Here is a 21,275-nt window from a genome sequence, read left to right as displayed (position 1 = left end):
TAATGTCATTATTTCATGAAGTGTTGTATCACATGTATTTCACTTCAAAAGCCTTTCAAAGTTCTGGCATTTGAATTAAAATTCGTCTAGCAGTCAACTTCTGTGGAAAACTTGGTAAGCCTGTGAGTCTGTGCAAATCTTTCTTTTGCTTTCCAAATAACAAAATTAATTTTGGTAGCCTTATTGTCATTGTAGTTATATTCCAGGGAAAATAAATGTATTTTGAAAATATACATTGTGCACAAGAGGCAACTGCATCGCAGTTAAGAGCCTGGATTCTGGAGCCAGTCTACCTCAGCTTGAATCCCAGTTGTACAGCTTACCATTTGTGTAATCTTGAGAAAGTTACCTTTGTGTCTAATTTTCCTCATAAATAAAATGGGAATAGCAATAAAAACTTACCTCATAGTCGTGAGGATTAAATGAAATATAATACAAATTATGTGCTTAAACTGTGCCTGAGACATGATAAGCATTCTTTTATTTAGGAGTAGTTTTTACCTATACAGGAAAACAGTTATAATAACTTGTGCTTATTTTTTTGATGCTCTTTAAAAGAATGTATTATAATATCTTGAAACAATTCAGTTTCACTTGAAGAAAAATTTAATAGGAAAAACAATCTAGAAAAATTTATTAAAAACTTTCTTAGTTATGAGAAAGAGAACCCAGAGAATATAATTATACATGCTAACATGTTGCTGTAATTTCCTACTTCTAGCTAGTGTTCTTATTTTAATAAGCATAAGTGTGCCTTAGTGCGAGAAGTCCTGGAAATGGACTTCACATCTTGAATTTAGGATATTTACATGTAACTACTAGTTGTACCAGTTACATGTGGCTTCAGTTGCTAAACTGGGGTTCTACAGAAAGTCACTAAATTTTTCCGCCTTAGCCTCAGTTCAATTTGCTCTAAAGTGGGAATAAAAATATCTTCAGTTGGTACTTTAGAGAAATAAATGAAGTATGAAAGTGCCTTTGGTAAGCTAGAAAGCGTTATACAGATGTCATCCACTTTTAAAAGGGGGTTAAGCCATTTTCTTAAATGAGAATTTTTCCAGAAAGGGATATTTTTGCCAAATTTCAGTTTCTTATACAAGGCTTTGCTAGTATTACATGTGCATTTCTTCCCTTAAATCTTTTTTTTAAAAAAAAAATATGATAGAGAACTAAATACATTTTTAAATAGTGTTCAAATTAGTATATTTTGTTAGCAAAATATATACATACCTTGAGACCAGGATCAGCAAACTATAGCACACAGCCTAAGCTAGAAATGGTTACTACATTTTTAAAGGATTATGAAAAGAAAATGCAGCAGAGGCCATTTGTGCTCACAAAGCCCACATGATGGCCCTTTACTGAAAACGTTTGTCACCCCCAGCTTTAAGATATGCTCTGTGTTATGTAACAGATTTTTTTAGGAATAAGTTTAAATTAACAGAGCACTGTTTCCTGACTCACAGTTTTGATCTTTATACACAAATTGCAACATTCTTTAGCATTCTGATTAACATTTGTAGTTAAAAAAAAAAAGCATAAAGCACACCAGTTCTTAGAGATATGATTATTATAGTATACTATGTAGCACTGAGAAATATAAATAGATGCCAGTACCTGGAATGTATTTGCACAGCAGTGATAGTTTTGTTATATTTATGGTGATCACATAATTCTTGATTACTCTTTGTTCAGCCAACAGTCGGAAGAATGAAAAAGAAGTCCCAGTTTCTGAAATATAGAATATAATGTGCATCTGGTGCTTCACAACTTTGAATAAAATCTCAGTATTGATAAATATTGAAGACAATCTTTTGTTTTTAAGATATTTTTGAAGTATGGAAAATAAGCACATCTATGCAGAGAATACATAAAATTATTGTACTTATATATACTAAAGTATAAATTATTTTCATGTGTAATAAACTTTGAATTCTGTTATAACCATGAGTTTTATTTAACAGGTGTTCCATTTGGTTTAAAAAATACTTCAAGTCTCAGGCCCTTAAATCTACTCCAGGTAAACCTGAAATACTGCTTTTGATTAAATTTTTTGTGCATTGACTTTTTTTCTAAACAATGTATATCTATATGTATCAGCACTTGAAATTCTGAGGTCTGTTTAGATTCTTCTAAGGGTGTGGTTATTATTGCTACCTTTGTATGATCAAGCGGATAAAGAGAAAGAATCAGTATCCTATATACCACACTTTGGCTCCAGTAGCCCTGCCTAATGAAGACTAGCTGTGCTAGTGGGGAGAATTTGCACCTACCAAGGAGGATACTTCCCTACAATAATAATAATGGATGTATTTAGAAAATAATTGCTTTCCCAACAGATGTTTTATGTATACATATATGTAATACTGTTTTTTTGTGCTTGAAGGAGATTTAAAAAATAGGTATATGGGCCGTACGCGGTGGCTCACACCTAGAATCTGACCACTTTGGGAGACCCAGGTGGGTGGATTGCTTGAGCTCAGGAGTTCGAGACCAGCCTGGGCAATATGGTAAAACCCCATCACTACAAAAAATTAGCCAAGCATGGTAGCATGCACCTGTAATCCCCGCTACTCAAGAGGCTGAGGTCGGAGGATCACTTGAGCCCAGGAAGTCGAGGCTGCAGTGAGCTGACATTGCGCCACTGCATTCCAGCCTAGGCAACAGAGTAAGATCCTGTCTCAAAAGAAAAACAAGGGGGGTGAATTTACAACGTTCCTGGTGTTAATGCTAGGTCCTCTAATTTAAAGGAGTAAGCTTTAAGCTAGTAGTTTGGAAAATGGATAGACATGACTATAGAGATCTGGATATGTAACATAGTAGAGCTATGGATTGATGGGAAATAACAATAACAGATCAGCTACCCTGGTATTCAGGATTAACAAATCGGGAAATTCTCATTAGAGCTAAAATTTAAAACTTATTTCCTATATACGATGCAGTATGTTTACAGACTAATTGCAGAACAATATACTTATAATATGGACAAGCCTACAAATTGCATTTGTTTATTTAGCCTACCTTCCGGCATATTGCTGTTGAAAGTTTCTTAGGGGTCAGTCTCAGTGTTAATAGGAATGGAAATCCTTTAGTTTGTTATATTTTTCTACATTTACCATATACTGATTGAGGAAGGAACATTTGATCTGTGCTGTGTCCAGATTTACCTAATGATGAGCTGTGATGGATATAGATAGATATTTTGACCCAAGAATTTTTTATTTTTTTATTTTATTTTATTTTATTTTTTTTTGACTATACAGACCTAAGAGTTCTATATTTGGTATTTTCTTGGACATTCTCCTAAGGACCTCAAAGTGGTCCATAAACCCCTATAGCTTAAAATGGAAAAACTATTTGTTTTTTGGTGCATTTGAAAAGCATTGTTTTCCCTTTTAACCTGGAGTTTTCTGAGTGCTTCTTTAAAAATTGCTTTTTAATTTGGATTAAATTCAAATTAGATTTGAATGAAAGAGAAAGTAGTGGTCGCCAAAATAAATATGGACATCTAAATGCACTTTCTTTTCAGCTTTGAAATTCCTCACTATGTTATATAAAAGATCTTGTATAATATTTGTGTTTTTGGCAAAACTAGAACAAATTTATGAGGGGTGGCTTTTTGTAGTATACATTTCTGATTCATAAGCTGCTTGTTTGTACTTTCTAATGTATTTAATGCTCTTCTGTATTGATGTATAAAAAGAGTGAAATGAAAAATAGCATGTGAATTGGGATAGCTAACTACTAGCTTGAAGCAGAAAAATTTATGTTTAAGAGTATTAGCATACATGGGAGCCCAAAGTAATAGGACTTAAAAATGGTTTCTAAATAGGTCTTTTTTTTAAGGGCAGCCAACTTGTTTTTTGTTCACCTGTTTCTTCAATAACTAGAAGAGTGACACATAGCAAATGATCCAAAAATATTTGTAGAATAAATTTAAATATTTGATATAAAATCATGTGAAACTGGTTAATTTTTGTTTAAATTCTTAATAGCTTCCAGGTGGTTCACTTATTTTTAACACTCTGCAGCAGCAGCAACAGCAGCTCTCCCAGTTTACACCACAACAACCTCAGCAGCCCACAACTTCTAGTCCTCAACAGCCAGGGGAGCAGGTATGGGTTTTCTAGCCTTCCATATGCTTTTACATCGAATTTATAACATTTTTTGGTATATTCCAAGCATACTTCATTTGCTTTGTTAGTGTAAACATTTCCTGTACTGTTTTTATTAACAATAGTAGCAATCAGCTATTGGGTGTGTATTCCTAATAAAACAGTCATACCATACTGAATAGATGGTATCACCTGCATCTTGCATAGATGATTGAGATTCAGATAAATGGCTTGCTCTTAGCCGTACAGTGAGTGTCAGAGCCAGAGATTCAAACCTAGGTCTTTGTGCCCCTATCGCTCATGTATTTTCTACCCCATCATTATCTTTCTGTTTTTAGGATTTTGTTGCTATTGGAATAAAGATATCCCTATTATCATAAAATGTAGGGCAGTGGGAACACAGACAAAAACAAACGTGTACACTGCCAAAGGGAAAGAAATTGAATAAGAATTGCAATAAATGACACTAGAAGAAGGAAGTACAAGTGTTTCTAAACTTTGGGTACACTGGAGTCATCTGGGAAATTAAAAAAATATTGATCCTGGGTCCCAAATCCAGAGTTTCTCTATCTCACAAATTACATGAAATATTCAACATTAGTCCTTTCGCCCAATTTCCCCCAGTCAGGTCTTGGTCGGATAAAGCTCATCCTCTAATAGAGTCCTCAGGAAGGGCACATTAAAAACTTACTGTTTTTTCATTCTAAACACATTAAAGATTGCTTGGATAGATATAAAATCTTTTATTTTCTTTTAAAAAAATTAATTTTAAGATAACACATAAAATTTACCATTTTAACTTTTTTTTTTTTTTTTGAGACAGAGTCTCGCGCTGTTGCCCAGGCTGGAGTGCAGTGGCACGATCTTGGCTCACTGCAACCTCCACCTCCTGGGTTGAAGCGATTCTCCTGCCTCAGCCTCCCGAGTAGCTGTCGCTACAGACGTGTGCCACCACGCCCGACTAACTTTTTTTTTGTATTTTTAGTAGAGACGGAGTTTCACCGTGTTAGGATAGTCTTGATCTCCTGACCTCGTGATCCGCCCACCTCAGCCTCCCAGAGTGCTGGAATTATAGGCATGAGCCACCGCGCCTGGCCAAAACTTACCATTTTAACTTCTTAAGTGTGCAGTTCAGCAGTGTTAAGTGTATTCACATTGTTGTGCAACAGATTTCTATTATAGAACTTTTTCATCTTGCAAAACTGAAACTATATCCGGTAAATAACAACTCCTCCCCTCGGCTACTATTCTACTTTATGTTAGTATGAGTTTGACTATTCAAGATACCTCATATAAGTGCAATCATATAGTTATTTGTCCTTTTGTGTTTGACTTATGTCACTTAGCATAAAGTCTTCAAGGTTCATTCATTCCATAGCATGTGTCAGAATCACCTTCCTTTTTCATGGTGAATAATACTTGTATATACCATATTTTGTTTATCCATTCATCCACTGATGGATACTTGGGTACCTTCCACCTTTTGGCTATTGTAAATAATGCTAGTGTGAATGTGAGTGTACAGTTATCTCTTTGAGACCCTGTCTTCAACTCTTTTGGATATATACCCAGAAGTTGGATTGCTGGTTCATGTGGTAATTTTTAATTTTTTAAGAAGCATCATACTGTTTTCCATAGTGGCTGTACCATTTTACCTAATTCCCATCAACAACATACAGAGATCTCAATTTGTCCAAATCCTCGCCAACTCTTGTTATTTTCTGGTGGTGGTTGGGTCTTTAGGGAATTTTTTTTTTAAAGCAGCCTTCCTAATAGGTGTGAGGTGATAATCCCATTGTGGTTTTGATTGGCATTTCCTTAATGACTAGTGGTGTGGAGCATCTTTTCATATGCATGTTGGCCATTTGTGTATCATCTTTGGAGAAGAATCTGTTTGAGTCCCTTGCCCATTTTTTTTTATCAGATTAATTTTTGTTGTTGAATTGTAGGAGTTCTTCATTCTTCATATACACATATATCAGATGTTTGATTTCCAGATATTTTCTCCCATTTGTTGTCTTTTCACTCTTGATTGCATCCATTGCACAGAAGTTTTTTCTTTTTTTTATTTTAATGTAGTTCATTTTCTCTTTTTACTTTTCTTGCCTCTGCTTTTGGTATCATATTGAAGATCATTGCCAAATCCAATGTCCTGAAGCATTTTCACTTGTTTTCTTATAAATGTTCTCTAGTTTTAGGTCTCCTTTAAATTTATTAAAAACACTTCCTACTGTTGACTTGCTTTGTGTGTTTTTGAGAAATCTGATGGCAGTGTAATTATCTTGGTCTTGTAAGTTTATTTAAACAGTTTGCCTAGAGGTCCTGAATGTTTGTCTAATATTTTCACTGGTGTATGTGTCAGAATTGATTTTTCCATGTTTTTCCTGTGGATCCTTTTAATGTGTAGAGTCACTTCTTTATTTCTGGAATGTTTTCTTGGATGATAGTTTGTAGTTTCATAAGTGGAAGTTTAGATTATTGTGTTGAGATCATTCTTTTCTAAAATAAACAATTAATGTTATACATTTCCTTCTCAGTACTGCTTAAGCCACTTTCCACAAATTTTGATATGCTGTGCCTTCATTTTGTTCCATAGAATTTTCTGTCTTATGGATTCCTCTTAAATGAGTTATTTAGATATGTTTGATTTCCAAATACTTGGGAATTTTCCAAATATCTTTCTGCAGTTGATTTCTAGTTTAAATCCACTGTGGTCTGAAAACATATTTTTGGTTCTTTTAAGTTTGTTGAGGTTTGTTTAATGCTTGAGCACGTGATCTGTCTTGATGAATACTCCATATATGGCTGAAAAAATGTATATTCTGCTATTAGGAGTGTTCCATATTAGATCAAGGTATTTGATGGCATCGTTCAGGTCTTCTATATCCTTTTCTTTCTGTATGTTTTATCAGTTACTGAGAGAAGTGTTGAAGTCTTCAACCAAAACTGGAAATTTCTATTTTTCCTTTTGCTAAACGTTGTTTTTTGAGCCCTTATTGTTAGGTGCATATACATTTAGGATTGTTATATCCTTGATTAATTTACCCCTTATCATTAATAAATGACCTTCTTTATCTCTGGTAATATTTCTCGTATCTTTCTTTTGATTAACGTTAGCTTAGTACATCTTTTTTCATCCTTTTAGTTTTAGCCTAAGTCCTTTTACTTCTTAGTATTTGTTTTCTTCTTCAAGATGTTTGTTTAATCATTATTCCTCCTTGTTTGAATATTCCATTTGTGGTGGTGGCTTATAGTCTACTTTAGGTTTGTGGAGTGCTTTGGGGGGAAATTGATATCACCTGGAGTTTTTTTGCATTTTGAGTTTTTTTGTTTTATCATAGCTCCATTATGGTGGTGATGTGGTCTGCCTTATTCTGTTGTTCATTTCATGAACTGGGTTCCAAATTCAATAATGTATCCTCCTTTCAACTCTGTGCTCTTTTGTCCAATCTCTTTTTATATCCAGGGAGATCCCCTCAAGATAAATGTAACTTTTGAAATGTTTGGCTTGCCATTATATACTGAAATGTTACTTCAGACACTATTTTAGGTGGTACCAAAGGATGTCTTTTGCAGAGCAAAAGTTTTTAATTTTGCTGAAGTCCAAGTTAACAGTATCTTTTCTTTTATGGAATATCCTCTAGTTGTCATGTCTCAGAACTCTTTACCTAGCTCTAGATCCCAAAGATTTTCTCCTGTGTTTTTTTTCTAACAGTTTTATAGTTTCTTATTTTGAATCCATGATCCATTTTCAGTTAATTTTTGTACAAGATGTGCAACTTAGGTCCATGTTTTGTTTTTGTTTGTTTTTGTTTTCCTATCAGTATCCAATTGTTTCAATACCATTTGATGAAAAAAAAAACAACAACAACAACAAAGAAAAAAACAGCTATCCTTTCTGAATTGAATTACTTCTACACATTTGTTAAAAGTCAGTTGGGTCTATTTGGGTGGGTCTATTTCTAGGTTCCCTGTTCTGTTTCATTAATCTGTGTGTCTCTCCTTCAGCCAATACCACACTGTCTTGTTCATTGTAGTGTCTTAAAATTGGGCAGTGTTTTCTCCCATACCATTTTTCAAAATTATTGTAGCTAATGTAGGTTCTCTACCTTTCCATATACATTTTAAAGTCATCTTGTCTATATCTACAAAAACCTTGCCAGCATTTCTAAAAGAATTGAGTTAAACTTGTTGATCAGTTTGGTGGAAGAACTGCCATCTTTATGATGTGAGTCTTCCAGTACATGAACATAGTATGTCCTTATCTAGACCAAAGTCAATGTTTTGTAGTTTTTGGTATACAAGCCCTGTATATGTTTTCTTAGACTTAAGATTAATACCTAAGCTTTTCTCTTTTTTTGAGTAATTGTGAATGGTATTTTTTTTATTTCAGTTTTCACCTGTTCATTACTAGTATATATAGTGTTGAGTTTTGTATATTGGTCTTGTTTTGTGCCCTCTTACTGAACTTAACTACTTCTAGGAGCTGTTTTGGAGATTGCTTAGGGTTTTCTACTGTATAGACAGTTGTGCCATTTGCAAATAAGGACAATTTTATTTTTTCCTATAAAATCTATATACCTTTTATTTCCTTTTCTTGACTTAGTCTGCTGACTAAAAGTTCCAGTACTATGTTTATGTTACAAAGGGTGTTTTAAGCTTTAAAAAATTGTTTCAGTGAAGCTTTATAAAAGCCTTAGGCGTTGTCTAGGTAGCATCAAACAATAAATACAGATGCACTGAAAAATGAAGTTTTCTTTGTTCAAATACCATAAATTTATTCTTGCTTATTCTAAATACCTTTGAAGCATTTTCCTTGTTATTCTTTTTACAAGACTAGTCTAATACTGCTTTCTTTCATATAGGAAAAAATACTGATTTCTTTTCACCAGATCAAATTTGTTTTTCTTTCTTGTACAAGTCACTTATTATTTTTTTATTCAGGGTTCTGAACAAGGTTCAACCAGTCAAGAACAGGCCTTATCTGCTCAGCAAGCTGCTGTTATTAACCTTACTGGAGTAGGAAGTTTCATGCAGTCACAGGCAGCTGGTAGGTATCTTCATAACTTTATATGCTGAATTTACTAAACATACCTAATCTATTTGGGATCTCACCACTTAAATTATTTTCTTTTCCTTCCCTTGCAACCAGTAAACAGGAAAAAGTAAAGCTATAATGTGTGAACTATTAAATCAATTAATGGCTGAGATTTTTTTGATTAATTTGATAGTGGATTAATTAAAAGAGCTTTGACTTAACATAATTACCACAGTTGTGTTTCCTTATGTTACAGTTTACTGGCAAAATAATTATCCACTTTACTAGGTTACCAGAGCTGTTTTCAGTGTTTGCCAATAGTTATCTTAATTAATAACTTTTTTGTTTTCCTGGGTTAAGACTGAATTTTTCTAGATTGCATAATCTTTTGTCTCATTCTGATAACTTGTAGTTGCATAAATGACTTAAGTCTTAATGGTCAATAGCACAACTTCTGTAAGTCACTTTTATCATTTAAAAAAAAAGATTAAATTACTTCTCAACACTTCCAGCAGTAAATGGTGAACTAAAGATTACTCTTAATGATTATCCTGTCAGTTGAAGACGATATTCTAACTTCCTGTCAGTTGAAGACGATAATTCTAACTTCACACTTAATTAAAAGAGTAAGCCATATGTATAAGAAAACTATAAGAGTTTGAGGATTGAATGAGTGACTGTGTTGTCAGCATCTTATCACTGTGGGCTTACTATGATGCCTTTAGAAGTCTTTTAGAATAATAATCTTTATTTTGGAAGTCAGTAATCCTTACATATAAAGTTCCAATTTAGAGGTAGTGAATTTCCAAATAGAAGTTTATATAATTATATACCTTTATCAGACCAATTGTGAATTTCCAAAAATAGCTGTAGTATAATTTAGTGGAAACAACTCTAGTCTGAAAAAATCATGAATGTTCCTCGCCACAGACTTGCCATACTTAGAGTCTGAGTCACTTAAATCATGTTGGCCTTCAAACTTCCTCAATGTAAAATGAGTGTTGAACTGATTACTGTGGTTCCATTCAGCTAAAAAAATAACAAACAATGCTTAGTCTCAGTTCACCACCTTTGTTGTTAGTAGAGTAGTCTGATATTCATTGCAGCATCTTTTGTTTAAAGCAATTGTCTGTCTACCAGCTTTGTTGTTAACGATAGTTTGGATTTCTTCCATCTCCCTTCTCCTACTTTGTTGGTTATATTTCAAAAATATACTCTTCTAAACAAAATAGCATCAATATCAAATTTTATACAGATGCAAGAGAAGAGAGGTTCAGTGCTTTGATACATAATGCACTCCCTTCTCTTTTTGTGTCCAGAAAGTTCCATAATCAGTGGTACCCCCAACTAACAGGAGACCATATACTAAATTTATTCTGAAATGTCTATGATTTGATACTTAAGATTAATCATACTGCTAACTTTTCTATTATTTCATTTTCTATGTTGTCCTTTTCTAACCCTGGTAGCCTTCAAACTTTTTGACTGGCCTGCTTTCCCCTTCTCCTCTCTGTAGTGTTGTCTCAGCTTGGCTCTGCCGAGAACAGACCTGAGCAAAGCCTTCCTCAGCAGAGATTCCAGCTCTCCTCTGCCTTTCAACAGCAGCAGCAACAGATACAAGTAATCCAGCAACTTCACTCTGATTACATTTTTAAAGATACTCAGCTCCAAAAGTACCTCAAAATAACTTGCTTTAGTTTTATTTTACTGTCTTTTAAGACTGTACAGTAATTGGTAAATAATTTAGCAAATTTTATTTAAGTCTGATATTTTAGCCAGTCAACTTGGAGCACTGAATATATTTTGTACATTTAAGCCATACTCTAATTTAAAATTTTTCATGAAGTGCTGGTGGCACATTAACATACATTTTTCTAGTATGCAGTATATTTTGAAAGACAGTTGTAAGTGCCAATTGTTAACTTTCTAATATTTTACTGCAGAAAAGTGTTCCTATTAGTAAATGTCATACCTGTTTATTTAGAAAAATGTTATACCATAATTTTAGGAAGGAAAGTCAGCATATTATAGTTGACTATCTTGATATTCAGGGTTGTTTTATATTGCTATACAACAAAATGGTAACTGAAGTTGCTGAGTTACTACAATATAGACTGGCAGGGCAAAGTAACAAATAATTTTGAAGTTTGCCAAGAATCATTTTTAAAGCCCTCAGCAGGCTTCTGTGCCACTGGTGCTGTTTGACTGTGCATTGTCTCAATGTGGTATAGTCCCTTTTTGTTATCTTGGTGCTTTCTCCCTTTTTCAGTTGTGTTGTTTCGTCACTCTCAGGAAAAGCACCTTTCCACACCTGCCTGCATTTAACATAACTCGATTTTTTTCCCTCCCTTTTGCAGCAGTTGCGATTCTTGCAGCATCAAATGGCTATGGCAGCAGCAGCAGCACAAACAGCTCAGCTACATCATCATCGGCATACAGGCAGCCAGTCAAAAAGTAAAATGAAGAGAGGCACGCCAACCACTCCAAAATTCTGAGTCTTGCATTACTTTTTGTTCCTTTTTTAAAAACACAAGAGCATTGAATCAAAAGGATTGAGTTTCTACTTTTTGTTTTTTTTAATGTGTCAGTATTTTACATTGCTAGATGTACAAACTTTATACAGAAGCACAACCTTATCATTTTTAAATAAAAACAGGGAAATGGTTTAACAAACTAGGGTTGGTTTGCCTAAGTCATTGCTTTTTAAAAATGGTTTCACTATACATAATATATATGGAAGTGACCTAAGAAATAATAGAAACATCTTTCAGAAGAATGTAGTTTGATATTTATTTAGTATAAAACGTTTGTGCACAGTGTTAACAAATACAGTTTTTACAAATCTGTTTTGAAAATGTGGTGGCTATTTATTTGGGTTTCATACTGTTAATAACTTCATCCATCAGTTTTTTAACTTCTTTGTGTCTTGTAACTGCTCGGCTCATACAGTCCTGAAGTTTAGCTCCAGTTAGCCCGCTTCCACCTGAAAAATTATTTTGCCAATACTTTTTTAATCTGTTATCATTCCTTTTCAAAAAACATTAATGTCATGTCAAATTATAAAACAAAAAAATTGGATAATGTAAATCAGGGTACAGTCTCAAGATCTACAAGTTAGTTTCACAAGACCTCCAAGTGATTCTAATGTATGTCTTAAGTTTAAGAACCACTGACATATACCATTAAGATGGAAGAACATTTGAGGTAGCTAAGAAACTATACTAAAATTAGGTAAATAAAACATCCCATATTCCATTTGGCCCTCCCTAATTTAAGGCTCACACTGGGTTTTCATCTACATATGTTTAGGACTGAAGTGGCGGGAACATGCCTGGTTTGTGAAGACAACAGAGCTTGCCTTCCTCATCCATTACTATTGTTAAAGTTCCCGTTGCCAGATGTTCCTCCTCTCCAGTAGGGTCAACTATAAGCAAAGTGCTATAAAAAGAAAAAAATATAAGTTATCAATCCATGGAACAAATTTTACTTTAAAATACTAAACATACTATCAGCCTCCCAAGTAGCTGGAATTACAGACACACGCCATCGCACCCAGCTAATTTTTGTATTTTTAGTAGAGACAGGGTTTCAACATGTTGGCCAGGCTGGTCTTGAACTCCTGACCTCAGGTGATCCCCCGCCTCAGCCTCCCAAAGTGCTGGGATTACAGGCGTGAGCCACCATGCCCGGCCCTGCTCTTCTATTTCTGAACGTGCTAAAATCCTTGGAAAATACTGAAGATAGCTTCAGATAAATCTTTAGTGAAAGAATTGGAAATTAACATTACACAGGTATAAGTAAACCAAGGAACAGGTAAAGTGAACACAATTGATCATCCAAATCAGGATGCTTATGAAAGCAGACAGGCTGACCAGAAATAATTGTGCAGGGACAAGTATAAACTCAAGTGTCCAGGGAAAACTAGGATGTAGGGTCACCATAGCACTTCCTAAAGAGTTAGAATGCTGAACATCAATTACCCTAATCTTAAATATAGAAAATTTTAAAGTAAGTTTGATTAACTTAACTTACTCATCAAACACAGCAAAGGAAGTTGCAACTGGATGAGTTCTAACATTCAAATAACTTTTCTTCTTTAAATTAACTTCTGCTAAAGCAGTTTCTTCATTTATAGTAACTTCAGGCAACTGTACTAAGAAAGGCAAATTTGTAAAGTAAGTCTCTAAGAAACAAATGGTTCCTAAGCTTTTTTTTTTTAATTCACCTTTCCCTCTATTTAACTTGCCCAGAACATTTCTTTTTAAAAAGCACCTTACAGCCACTAAGGTAAATATAGAGGATATACATTGCTTTTCACAATATCTGACATTCCTACCTAGTGCTTATTGCTTAATTTTTTTTTAAGTTTAAGAAGTCAATGATTTTTTTTTTAATTTATATCTGCCACGTACTGTTGTAAGCATTTTCATATTTTCATTGTATTCACCTAATCAATACTCTTACAAAGTAAGTACTATTATCCCTATTTTATTATAGATAAGGAAACTTCAGCACAGAGTGATAGAGCCAGGAATCTACTTTAACCACTCTATTATAATATTTTGCTAACTTCATTTTCTACTTCCAATTCACTTAACCACTCTACGATAATACTGCTGTGCTAACATTATTTTCCACCTCCAACTATTTGTTCCTACCAATTCATCATTCATCAATGATAGGGAATATGCACAAGTTATTGAAATCTGTAACTAATCAGTCAACCTAGACTCCTTGCTAAGAAACTTCACTATTACTATGGCCTCACAGTAAAAACAACAGAATCCATTCTATTTCTTTTGGCAATATCACATAAAGAACTATGAGGATACTGGCAGATCTTCACCAATCACCAAGCCAGAAGTTACAACTCCTGTCTCCCTCTCCCACCAATATTAACACTATTTTGGAAAGGACTGAAGTCCTAACTTAAGTAGATGGGTACAGTCAAAGCAGCACTCTAAAGAGCATTCAGTTAGAGAATATACAACTATCAACTATATTTGGAAAGTCATGTCACCATTACATTCATTAATTTGGAAGCATATGAAAGCAAATGTACATTAAAAGTTTCACAAAATAGAAAGAATGTTCTATTCTTTCTATTTTTCAAAATAGAAAGAATGTTCCTACATTAGTGGGAATATTGCCTTTTTTGTAAGGCTGCTTACCATTTTTTAAAGCCGCTAACAAAGCAAATGTGCAGGCATCCAAAATGTTTCCATCGTAGTCGAGGCAAATGAGATCACAGTATAGAACCCAGACAAGCTAAAATAGAATTAACACAAAAGGAAATTAAAGTCTTCTAATGGGTAGAACCTGCTATTCGCTTAGACTTAAGAACCACAGAACCCTTGGTTAAACAAGCAAGATAACCTTCAAGGCTCAAAAACCTTAAGAAAATGCTTTACCTTTTTAAAGTTCTATAGAAAACCAGAAGAAAGTGCACAGGTTTGGTGAAAGCTGGCTTTTGATTGCCAAGCTGACAAATGACAAACATGTCCATTTCCCTTAATGGAGCTACAGATGTAGAAGGAATTTCCATTCTCATTGGGAGGTTACAGATAAGGGAGATGGTTTTGAAAGCCCTAGCTAAAATTCAAAATGCACTTTCCCAAAATACATGAAATGTTTAAGTTTTACAGTGCTAACGTATCAGTTTATATGATCTAGTAGGAAAGCCTCTCTAGGTTCTAATCAACCTAGTTTTACATTTTCAAATAGACTTTGGAATCTACTGTGTGGATTCACCATAAACATATGTTAACATGATTAATGTTATAATCTGCTATAAGGAATAAAAGATGATTGAACTTTAAAAGTTAAGGGGGAAAAAAATTACTTCGGTTTAAAAGGTAGCTCCCAGACAGGCAGTAAGTTAGTCAAACTTGGTTTTTTAATAAACAATATGGTTCATTTAGAGAATTATAGAGTAAGAAATTACTGAATCTCTAAAATGTGTAAGACAGCCATGTTTAAAGCTACTTTGATTGGTGGTTTTAATTTCCTTGTTCACTTTCCCCCACAAAAAAAATCCCTTCAGAATTAATAAGAACTTACAGCTTCTCTATTCCTCTTACCTTTCCTGGAGAAATGCATAAGTCCTCTTTCTGAATTATCTGTGAACTTGATTTGATGACAAAGAGCAAAGTAAATGAAAAGTCAAAAACTATCTGAAAATGAATTATAATAAAATTTTATCATGGTGCTCTTACTTTTCAATGACATCTGCAATGAATTGGCTAGCCACTTGGGCCTCTTCTCCAGGAGGTCCAGACCGGAATCTCGATGAACACAGGGGTGGTAGATCCACATTAGGAACTGAAAGAAACACTCTGCAGCGATGAACTAAACCTTTTTTTTTTGAGATGGAGTCTTGCTGTCGCCAGGCTGGAGTGCAATGGTGCGATCTCAGCTTACTGCAACCTCCGCCTCCCAGGTTCAAGAGATTTCCTTGCCTCAGCCTCCCAAGTAGCTGGGATTACAGGCACACGCCACCATGCCCGGCTAATTTTTTGTATTTTAGTAGACAGGGTTTTACCATATTGGCCAAGATGGTCTCGATTGCCTGACCTCGTGATCCGCCCGCCTCGGCCTCCCAAAGTGCTGAGATTATAGGTGTGAGCCACCATGCCCGGCCTAAACTTTTCAATTTATGGATTACTGAAGTGTTAGAGGGATTATCAATCCACAGTAAAGGCAACTGTGGCCATGGACAGGCTCTTCTGAGTAGAATATATTGTAACATTATAGTTATATTCTGTTTGGTCTCTCTAAGACTCCCAGCCATGAAATTTCTATTTTTCTGACGTTTTTCCCCCCATATGCCTTTTTAAAAAATCTATTTTAGACCTCAATTCTCCTAAATCCTTTACCAGTTTTCCTGATATCTTTCAAAATACCTCACTCTGTAACTGAAGATATAGCCCCTCTGCTAACATCCAACTGTTTTTCTCATTTTAAAAAAAGTTGGTTCCTACCATAAAGAACAGATGGTTCCAAGGCAAGAAAAAAATAGCAGTTGTATAAAGCAAAGAATCTTTATGGAAACAAAAGGTGTGCAATGACAGTTCTTTGACTAAAAAAAATTCCATTCTATTTTTTTTTTCTTTTGAAACAGGGTTCACTCTGTCACTCAGGCTTGAATGCAGTGACACAATTATAGTTCATTGTAGCCTCAACCTCCCAGGCTCACGCAATCCTCCTGCTTCAGCCTCTCAAGTAGTTGGAACACAGGTGTGCATCGGCACACCCAGCTAACTTGATTTTTTTTGTAGAGACGGGGTCTCCTTTGTTTCCCAGGCTGGTCTTGAACTCCTGGGCTGAAGCAATCCTGCTGTCTTGGCCTCCCAAAATCCTGGTATTACAGGTGTGAGTCATCACACCCAGCCAAAATTCTATTTCTTGGTTAGTAACATATGAATGTATAAACAAAAATTGAGCAAGCAAGTTTGATAAAGGTTAAATTTATGAAATTCTATATCCTGCTATTATGCTATCTTTTACTAACACGGAAAACTTTTGAGGAATTTGTTTTATTCCTAAATATTTCTGAATATTAGGAATAATTTTCTTTACATCAACTCAACTAGGACTTAACTAAAAATTATTAAATGTGTTAAAAGTATTTGTATTAAAATTATAAAACCACTTAACTTACCAACATATCCTTTATCAGGGGCATCTGTTGGTGGTGCTGCAAATTCCTATAGTAGCAAAGAAATGTTTCTTATTGAAAGAAGCTACTGAAAAATTATGAAGACAATTTAGCAATCAGTTATGGAAGGCTCTATCAAATATCAGCTTAGGGAATTGTGTCAGGGCCTCTACAGACATTGGTGCTGATCCTCACAATAGCTCTACAAGATAAGAAGGCACTACAATACAGTGGACTACACTACAGTGCTGCTCGTCAAGATTACCTGGAGATCTTTTAAAAAATAGTAACTGGGTTTGTGCCCCCACCTAGTAGCCAAGAATCTTAATTTATTCTCCAGATGACAGAGCCAGATTTAGGAACTGCTGCTTTAGTGGTACAGAGCAAAAGCTCGGCTGGGCGCGGTGGCTCACACCGGTAATCCCAGCACTTTGGGACACAGAGGCGGGCGGATCACCTGAGGTCAGGAGTTTGAGACCAGCCCGGCCAAGATGGCAAAAACCCGTCTCTACTAAAAATACAAAAATTAGCCAGGCGTGGTGGCGGGTGCCTGTAATCCCAGCTACTTGGGAGGCTGACGCAGGAGAATCACTTGAACCCAGGAGGCAGAAGTTGGAATGAGCCGACATCGTGCCACTGCACTCCAGCCTGGGCGACAGAGAAGGACTCCGTCTCAAAAAATAAAAGGAAACGCTCTGCAATTACTAAGCCAGTTCAAATGTCAGAGCCACACTTACTGGCTGAGAGACTTTAAGCAAGTTATTTAACCTTTTACCTTAAACTCCTCATCTTGTCAAATGGGAAGAAAAGTGTCTGCTCCTAGGGACTGTTAATAAGGGCCAAATGAGATAGACCTGTTAAATCCCAAGCATAAAACCTGACAAGGAGCAAGTTCTCAAATCTTATTGTTATACATCACTCCAGGTTTACCAAAGAAGAATCTCAACTGAGGTTAAATAACACAGGGTGTAGTGTAGTCAAAGAAGCACAGGCTTTGGAGTCAGATTTATGTCTAAGTTTTACTTATGAGTCTTATGCACCTGGACTAGTTACTGAACCTCATCTGTAAAACAGGAGGTGAAGAGAAGTAACAAATGATTGTTGTAGGGATTAAAGTGGATAATTCTGTAAAGCGCCTAAAAAGGTGTCTGGAACATAGCAGGTACTCAGTAAATGGTAGCCAGTATTCCCTCAAATTTTTCTTTTCAACAATTTCAATTTTCTACACATTTACACAGATTACATGTCATCAATGGCTAAAAGGATGTCAACCAAAAATCTGTTAATTTCTCAAATGACGTAACTAAATTTTTTTAAAATGGTGACTAAGATTTTAAGAGTTGTTTCATTTTGCTACATTTGACAATTGTTCACTTAGCCATTAAACTTGGGTCATATTATCTAACACTCATAGTGAAAGCTCTTGGGAAATTAAATATTAAAAATTGACACCCAACTACCAAATCAAGAGTAGAATTACAGGTGTATATTACAATCTAATAAATAAAGCTAACTTTGTAACTCAAATCTCAATAGGACATATTTAGACTTACTGCTTTAACTCCACAGATTACTGTAGTATTTCCCAACTTCACTAAAGCAGAACCATCTGCGGTACTAATTGAACCTGAAAAGATAAGCAAAATGAAAAGTTCATAAAAGGAAAACAGCTACAAAATTATCCACATAATAATTAAAATTAAGTGTTTTAGTTTGCTGTGTATGATTATCTTGCTACCCCTCTCAGTTGCTTATGAATATTTCAAGTTAGAAGAATTGATTTTTACATAACTATTTTAAATTAGTGTTTAAATAATTATTCACCTGTCCTTGAATTTGTGTTAATCATTTTTCATTCAGTTACAGGGCTTTTGTACAGATAAAAATCTCTTGACAAAAAAAATCATCAAATCCTTTAGACAAAGAATTTAGCTGAAAAACTGTTTAGCTGGTTCATAGACTAAAACTTGGGAATATCATACAGTTGAAAGTGGAAAATACATCCTTACCTACGTTGACAGTTGTGGTTCTGAATTCACCAAGTTCTCTTCCATCAGGACGGCAGTTCTCTTTCTAAATAAATATGTTTATATAAAAATAGATTATACCTATTACATATTTTACACATCTATCACAAGTTTTACACACACCGGGGAAACATTAAATGTTACTTCAAATGGATTAATTTAAATTACTTGAAATTTATCTTTAAAAGCAGCTCATTGTTATCAAAACACATAACATGTACATAACCTTTACTCACCAGAAATCTCCTGTAATACTCCAGAGGTTCCACGGTTCTGAAACACGTGTTAAAAATATATCTGAGATAAACTGATGAATCTTAACATAAATCCAGAAATTGGCAAAGATCTTAAGGGTGTGGTGATGCAGCATAAATCTCCACAACTTTTTAACTAAAAGTAATTCTAGAAAGTAAAAATCCTTGCAGTAGAAATCACATTCAATTGCTGTCCTTAACTCTGCCATAAACGATTAGAAGATTGGCGTCTAAAAGCCCTCTGAGTGAGCTCTTTAAAAGCTCAATCTGTGTCAAAAGAATCATGTCGTTCTTGCTCTGAAACAAGGATTCAGAGTGATCTAGAGATCATGAAAAAAGATTATTTTCATAATCTAGTGATCACGAATAGTTACCTCTTACTAGATAACTCAGGAAACAAAAAGGTACATCTTTATTTTCACTGTAAGTGAAATTTAGCATATTCTTCAATTATCACTGTAGGCAATAAACCATAGTAACATTAGCAGTACCTGCAACTTTAACAACCACGGAGACCACAGATGTTTTCGTCTGTACCCTTTAGCTGTGTAAGGTATGGTCAGGCTCACTGTTACTTTGAAATCCCAGGAGTTACTACTAGTCTCGCCAATAGATCTTGTTTACGAAGGTTAATTTTAAAGCAAGTATATATACTACTATATTATGTCTTTGGAGTTTATACTCATAGATAACTATTTCAACATAATGGATTTCCTTTGGAATCCTATTTATTTTATCCATTTTTAAAAAACTTTAAGAAAGTCCATTGGCTTCACACACACAAAAACCTTCCGAACGAGGCATGATCCTTTTAGAAATAAATTACGGGAGAGGGAGAAGCAGGCGGTATGTGGCTCTGATGCAACAATCTTGATTGATTGATTCAGACGGTCTCACTCTGTCGCCCAGGCTGGAGTGCAGTGGCGCGATCTCGGCTCACTACAACCTTTGCCTCCCGGGTTCAAGCGATTCTCCTGCCTCAGCCTCCTGAGTAGCTGGGACTACAGGCGCCCGCCACCACGCCCGGCTAATTTTTATATTTTTATTAGAGACAGTGTTTCACCATGTAGACCAGGCTGGTCTCGAACTCCTGACCTCAGGTGATCCGCCCGCCTCGGCCTCCCAAAGTGCTGGGATTACAGGCGTGAACCGCCGCGCCCGGCCACAATCTTTAAAAGACTACAACTATGTCTCCTGGGACTGCACGTTCACTACACACCACGCTCACGAGCGCTCGCAGCGGGTGTGGAACTCTACAGAGTCCTTTCATCTCCTGTCTCACTAGGGGGAAGAAGCCCTTTTTTTTCACTGTGACGACCTCCAGGTCCTCCCGCCCGTCGCCTGCTTCGACGAGGAAGGAAATGGCACCCCAACGGGGTCGGCCTCCAGGTGAGAGAATCCCAGCTAAGAGTTAAAGGAAGCTGCCGTCCGCCAGGGTACAGAACTCTACCCGCCACCCGCCAACACTCACTTGAACCCAGCCGCCATCTTCCCGCCCGCGCGTCTGCGCCTGCGCCGCTCCGCGCCTGCGCGCCTGTTCCGCCGCCGCACTTTCGACACGGATGCCCGGGCCGCTCACGCCACAGGAAATGCCAAGGTGGGGACGCGACGAAAAGTCCCTGGCCCGCCTTCGCATCGACTTTCCCCTGCCCGACGCCCTTCTAGGTTTCCTTGCCTTGGACATATTTTGACGAATCTGCTGTTAAAGAAGGAGAGGGTCTCCCTCTTTATAAAAGAGCTGGTGCTGTAACTCAGAATAACGCCAACAGTTCGGAGATAACAGGGTTTCTAGCGAAGAATCAAGCAGCGCGTGTGGAGCGTTATTCCAATGTTTCTGCGTCTTTTTTCCGCCTGGGACTTAGGCTGAGCCCTGGCCTTGCCTCTTCACTGGTCAAGGGCTCCATGCTCCAACAGATGAGAAACCTGAACTTTTTTTTTTTTTTTTTTGAGACAGAGTCTCGCTCTGTCCTCCAGGCTGGAGTGCAGTGGCGCGATCTCGGCTCACTGCAAGCTCCGCCTCCCGGGTTCACGCCATTCTCCTGCCTCAGCCTCCCGAGTTAGCTGGGACTACATACGCCCGCCACCGCGCCCCGCTAATTTTTGTGCTTTTAGTACAGACGGGGTTTCACCGTGTTAGCCAGGATGGTCTCGATTTCCTGACCTTGTGATCCGCCCGCCTCGTCC

General features: G+C 36.1%; 2 protein-coding genes across 54 annotated transcripts in view; one reads left to right on the top strand and one right to left on the bottom strand.

Annotated features, from left to right (window-relative positions):
- SUPT20H (SPT20 homolog, SAGA complex component) overlaps positions 1-12,008 on the top strand; it is a 50,413-nt gene extending 38,405 nt beyond the window's left edge. For 16 of the 51 annotated variants that reach the window (XM_024257659.3, XM_054528744.2, XM_024257656.3 and 13 more), the window contains 5 exon segments: positions 1,965-2,020; positions 3,996-4,115; positions 9,060-9,165; positions 10,670-10,773; positions 11,511-12,008. In XM_024257659.3, the coding sequence (XP_024113427.1) occupies positions 1,965-2,020; positions 3,996-4,115; positions 9,060-9,165; positions 10,670-10,773; positions 11,511-11,648 (524 nt within the window). In that variant the 3' untranslated portion in view covers positions 11,649-12,008. 51 annotated transcript variants of the gene reach the window in all.
- Positions 11,919-21,160, bottom strand: EXOSC8 (exosome component 8). Of its 3 annotated transcripts, none has more exons than XM_002824171.5 (11): positions 20,563-21,160; positions 19,074-19,110; positions 18,820-18,883; positions 18,364-18,437; positions 16,814-16,859; positions 15,369-15,474; positions 15,234-15,279; positions 14,325-14,421; positions 13,186-13,306; positions 12,485-12,591; positions 11,919-12,136 (listed from the first exon to the last, which is right to left on the bottom strand). In XM_002824171.5, the coding sequence occupies exons 1-11, from the start codon at positions 20,577-20,579 to the stop codon at positions 12,021-12,023; spliced, it is 831 nt and encodes a 276-aa protein (XP_002824217.2). In that variant the 5' UTR covers positions 20,580-21,160; the 3' UTR covers positions 11,919-12,020. The 3 variants fall into 3 exon arrangements, with proteins under 3 accessions (XP_002824217.2, XP_054384905.1, XP_054384906.1); XM_054528930.2 differs by having other exon boundaries at positions 15,369-15,543; positions 20,563-20,983; XM_054528931.2 differs by having other exon boundaries at positions 15,369-15,507; positions 20,563-20,981.
- Between the last annotated feature and the right edge of the window lie 115 nt (positions 21,161-21,275).

This window comes from Pongo abelii, chromosome 14 (genome assembly GCF_028885655.2).
Source record: "Pongo abelii isolate AG06213 chromosome 14, NHGRI_mPonAbe1-v2.0_pri, whole genome shotgun sequence".
NCBI classification, from domain to species: Eukaryota; Metazoa; Chordata; class Mammalia; order Primates; family Hominidae; genus Pongo; species Pongo abelii.
The sequence above is the reverse complement of the archived record's forward strand: the minus strand, read 5'-3'. Positions and strand labels throughout refer to the sequence as shown.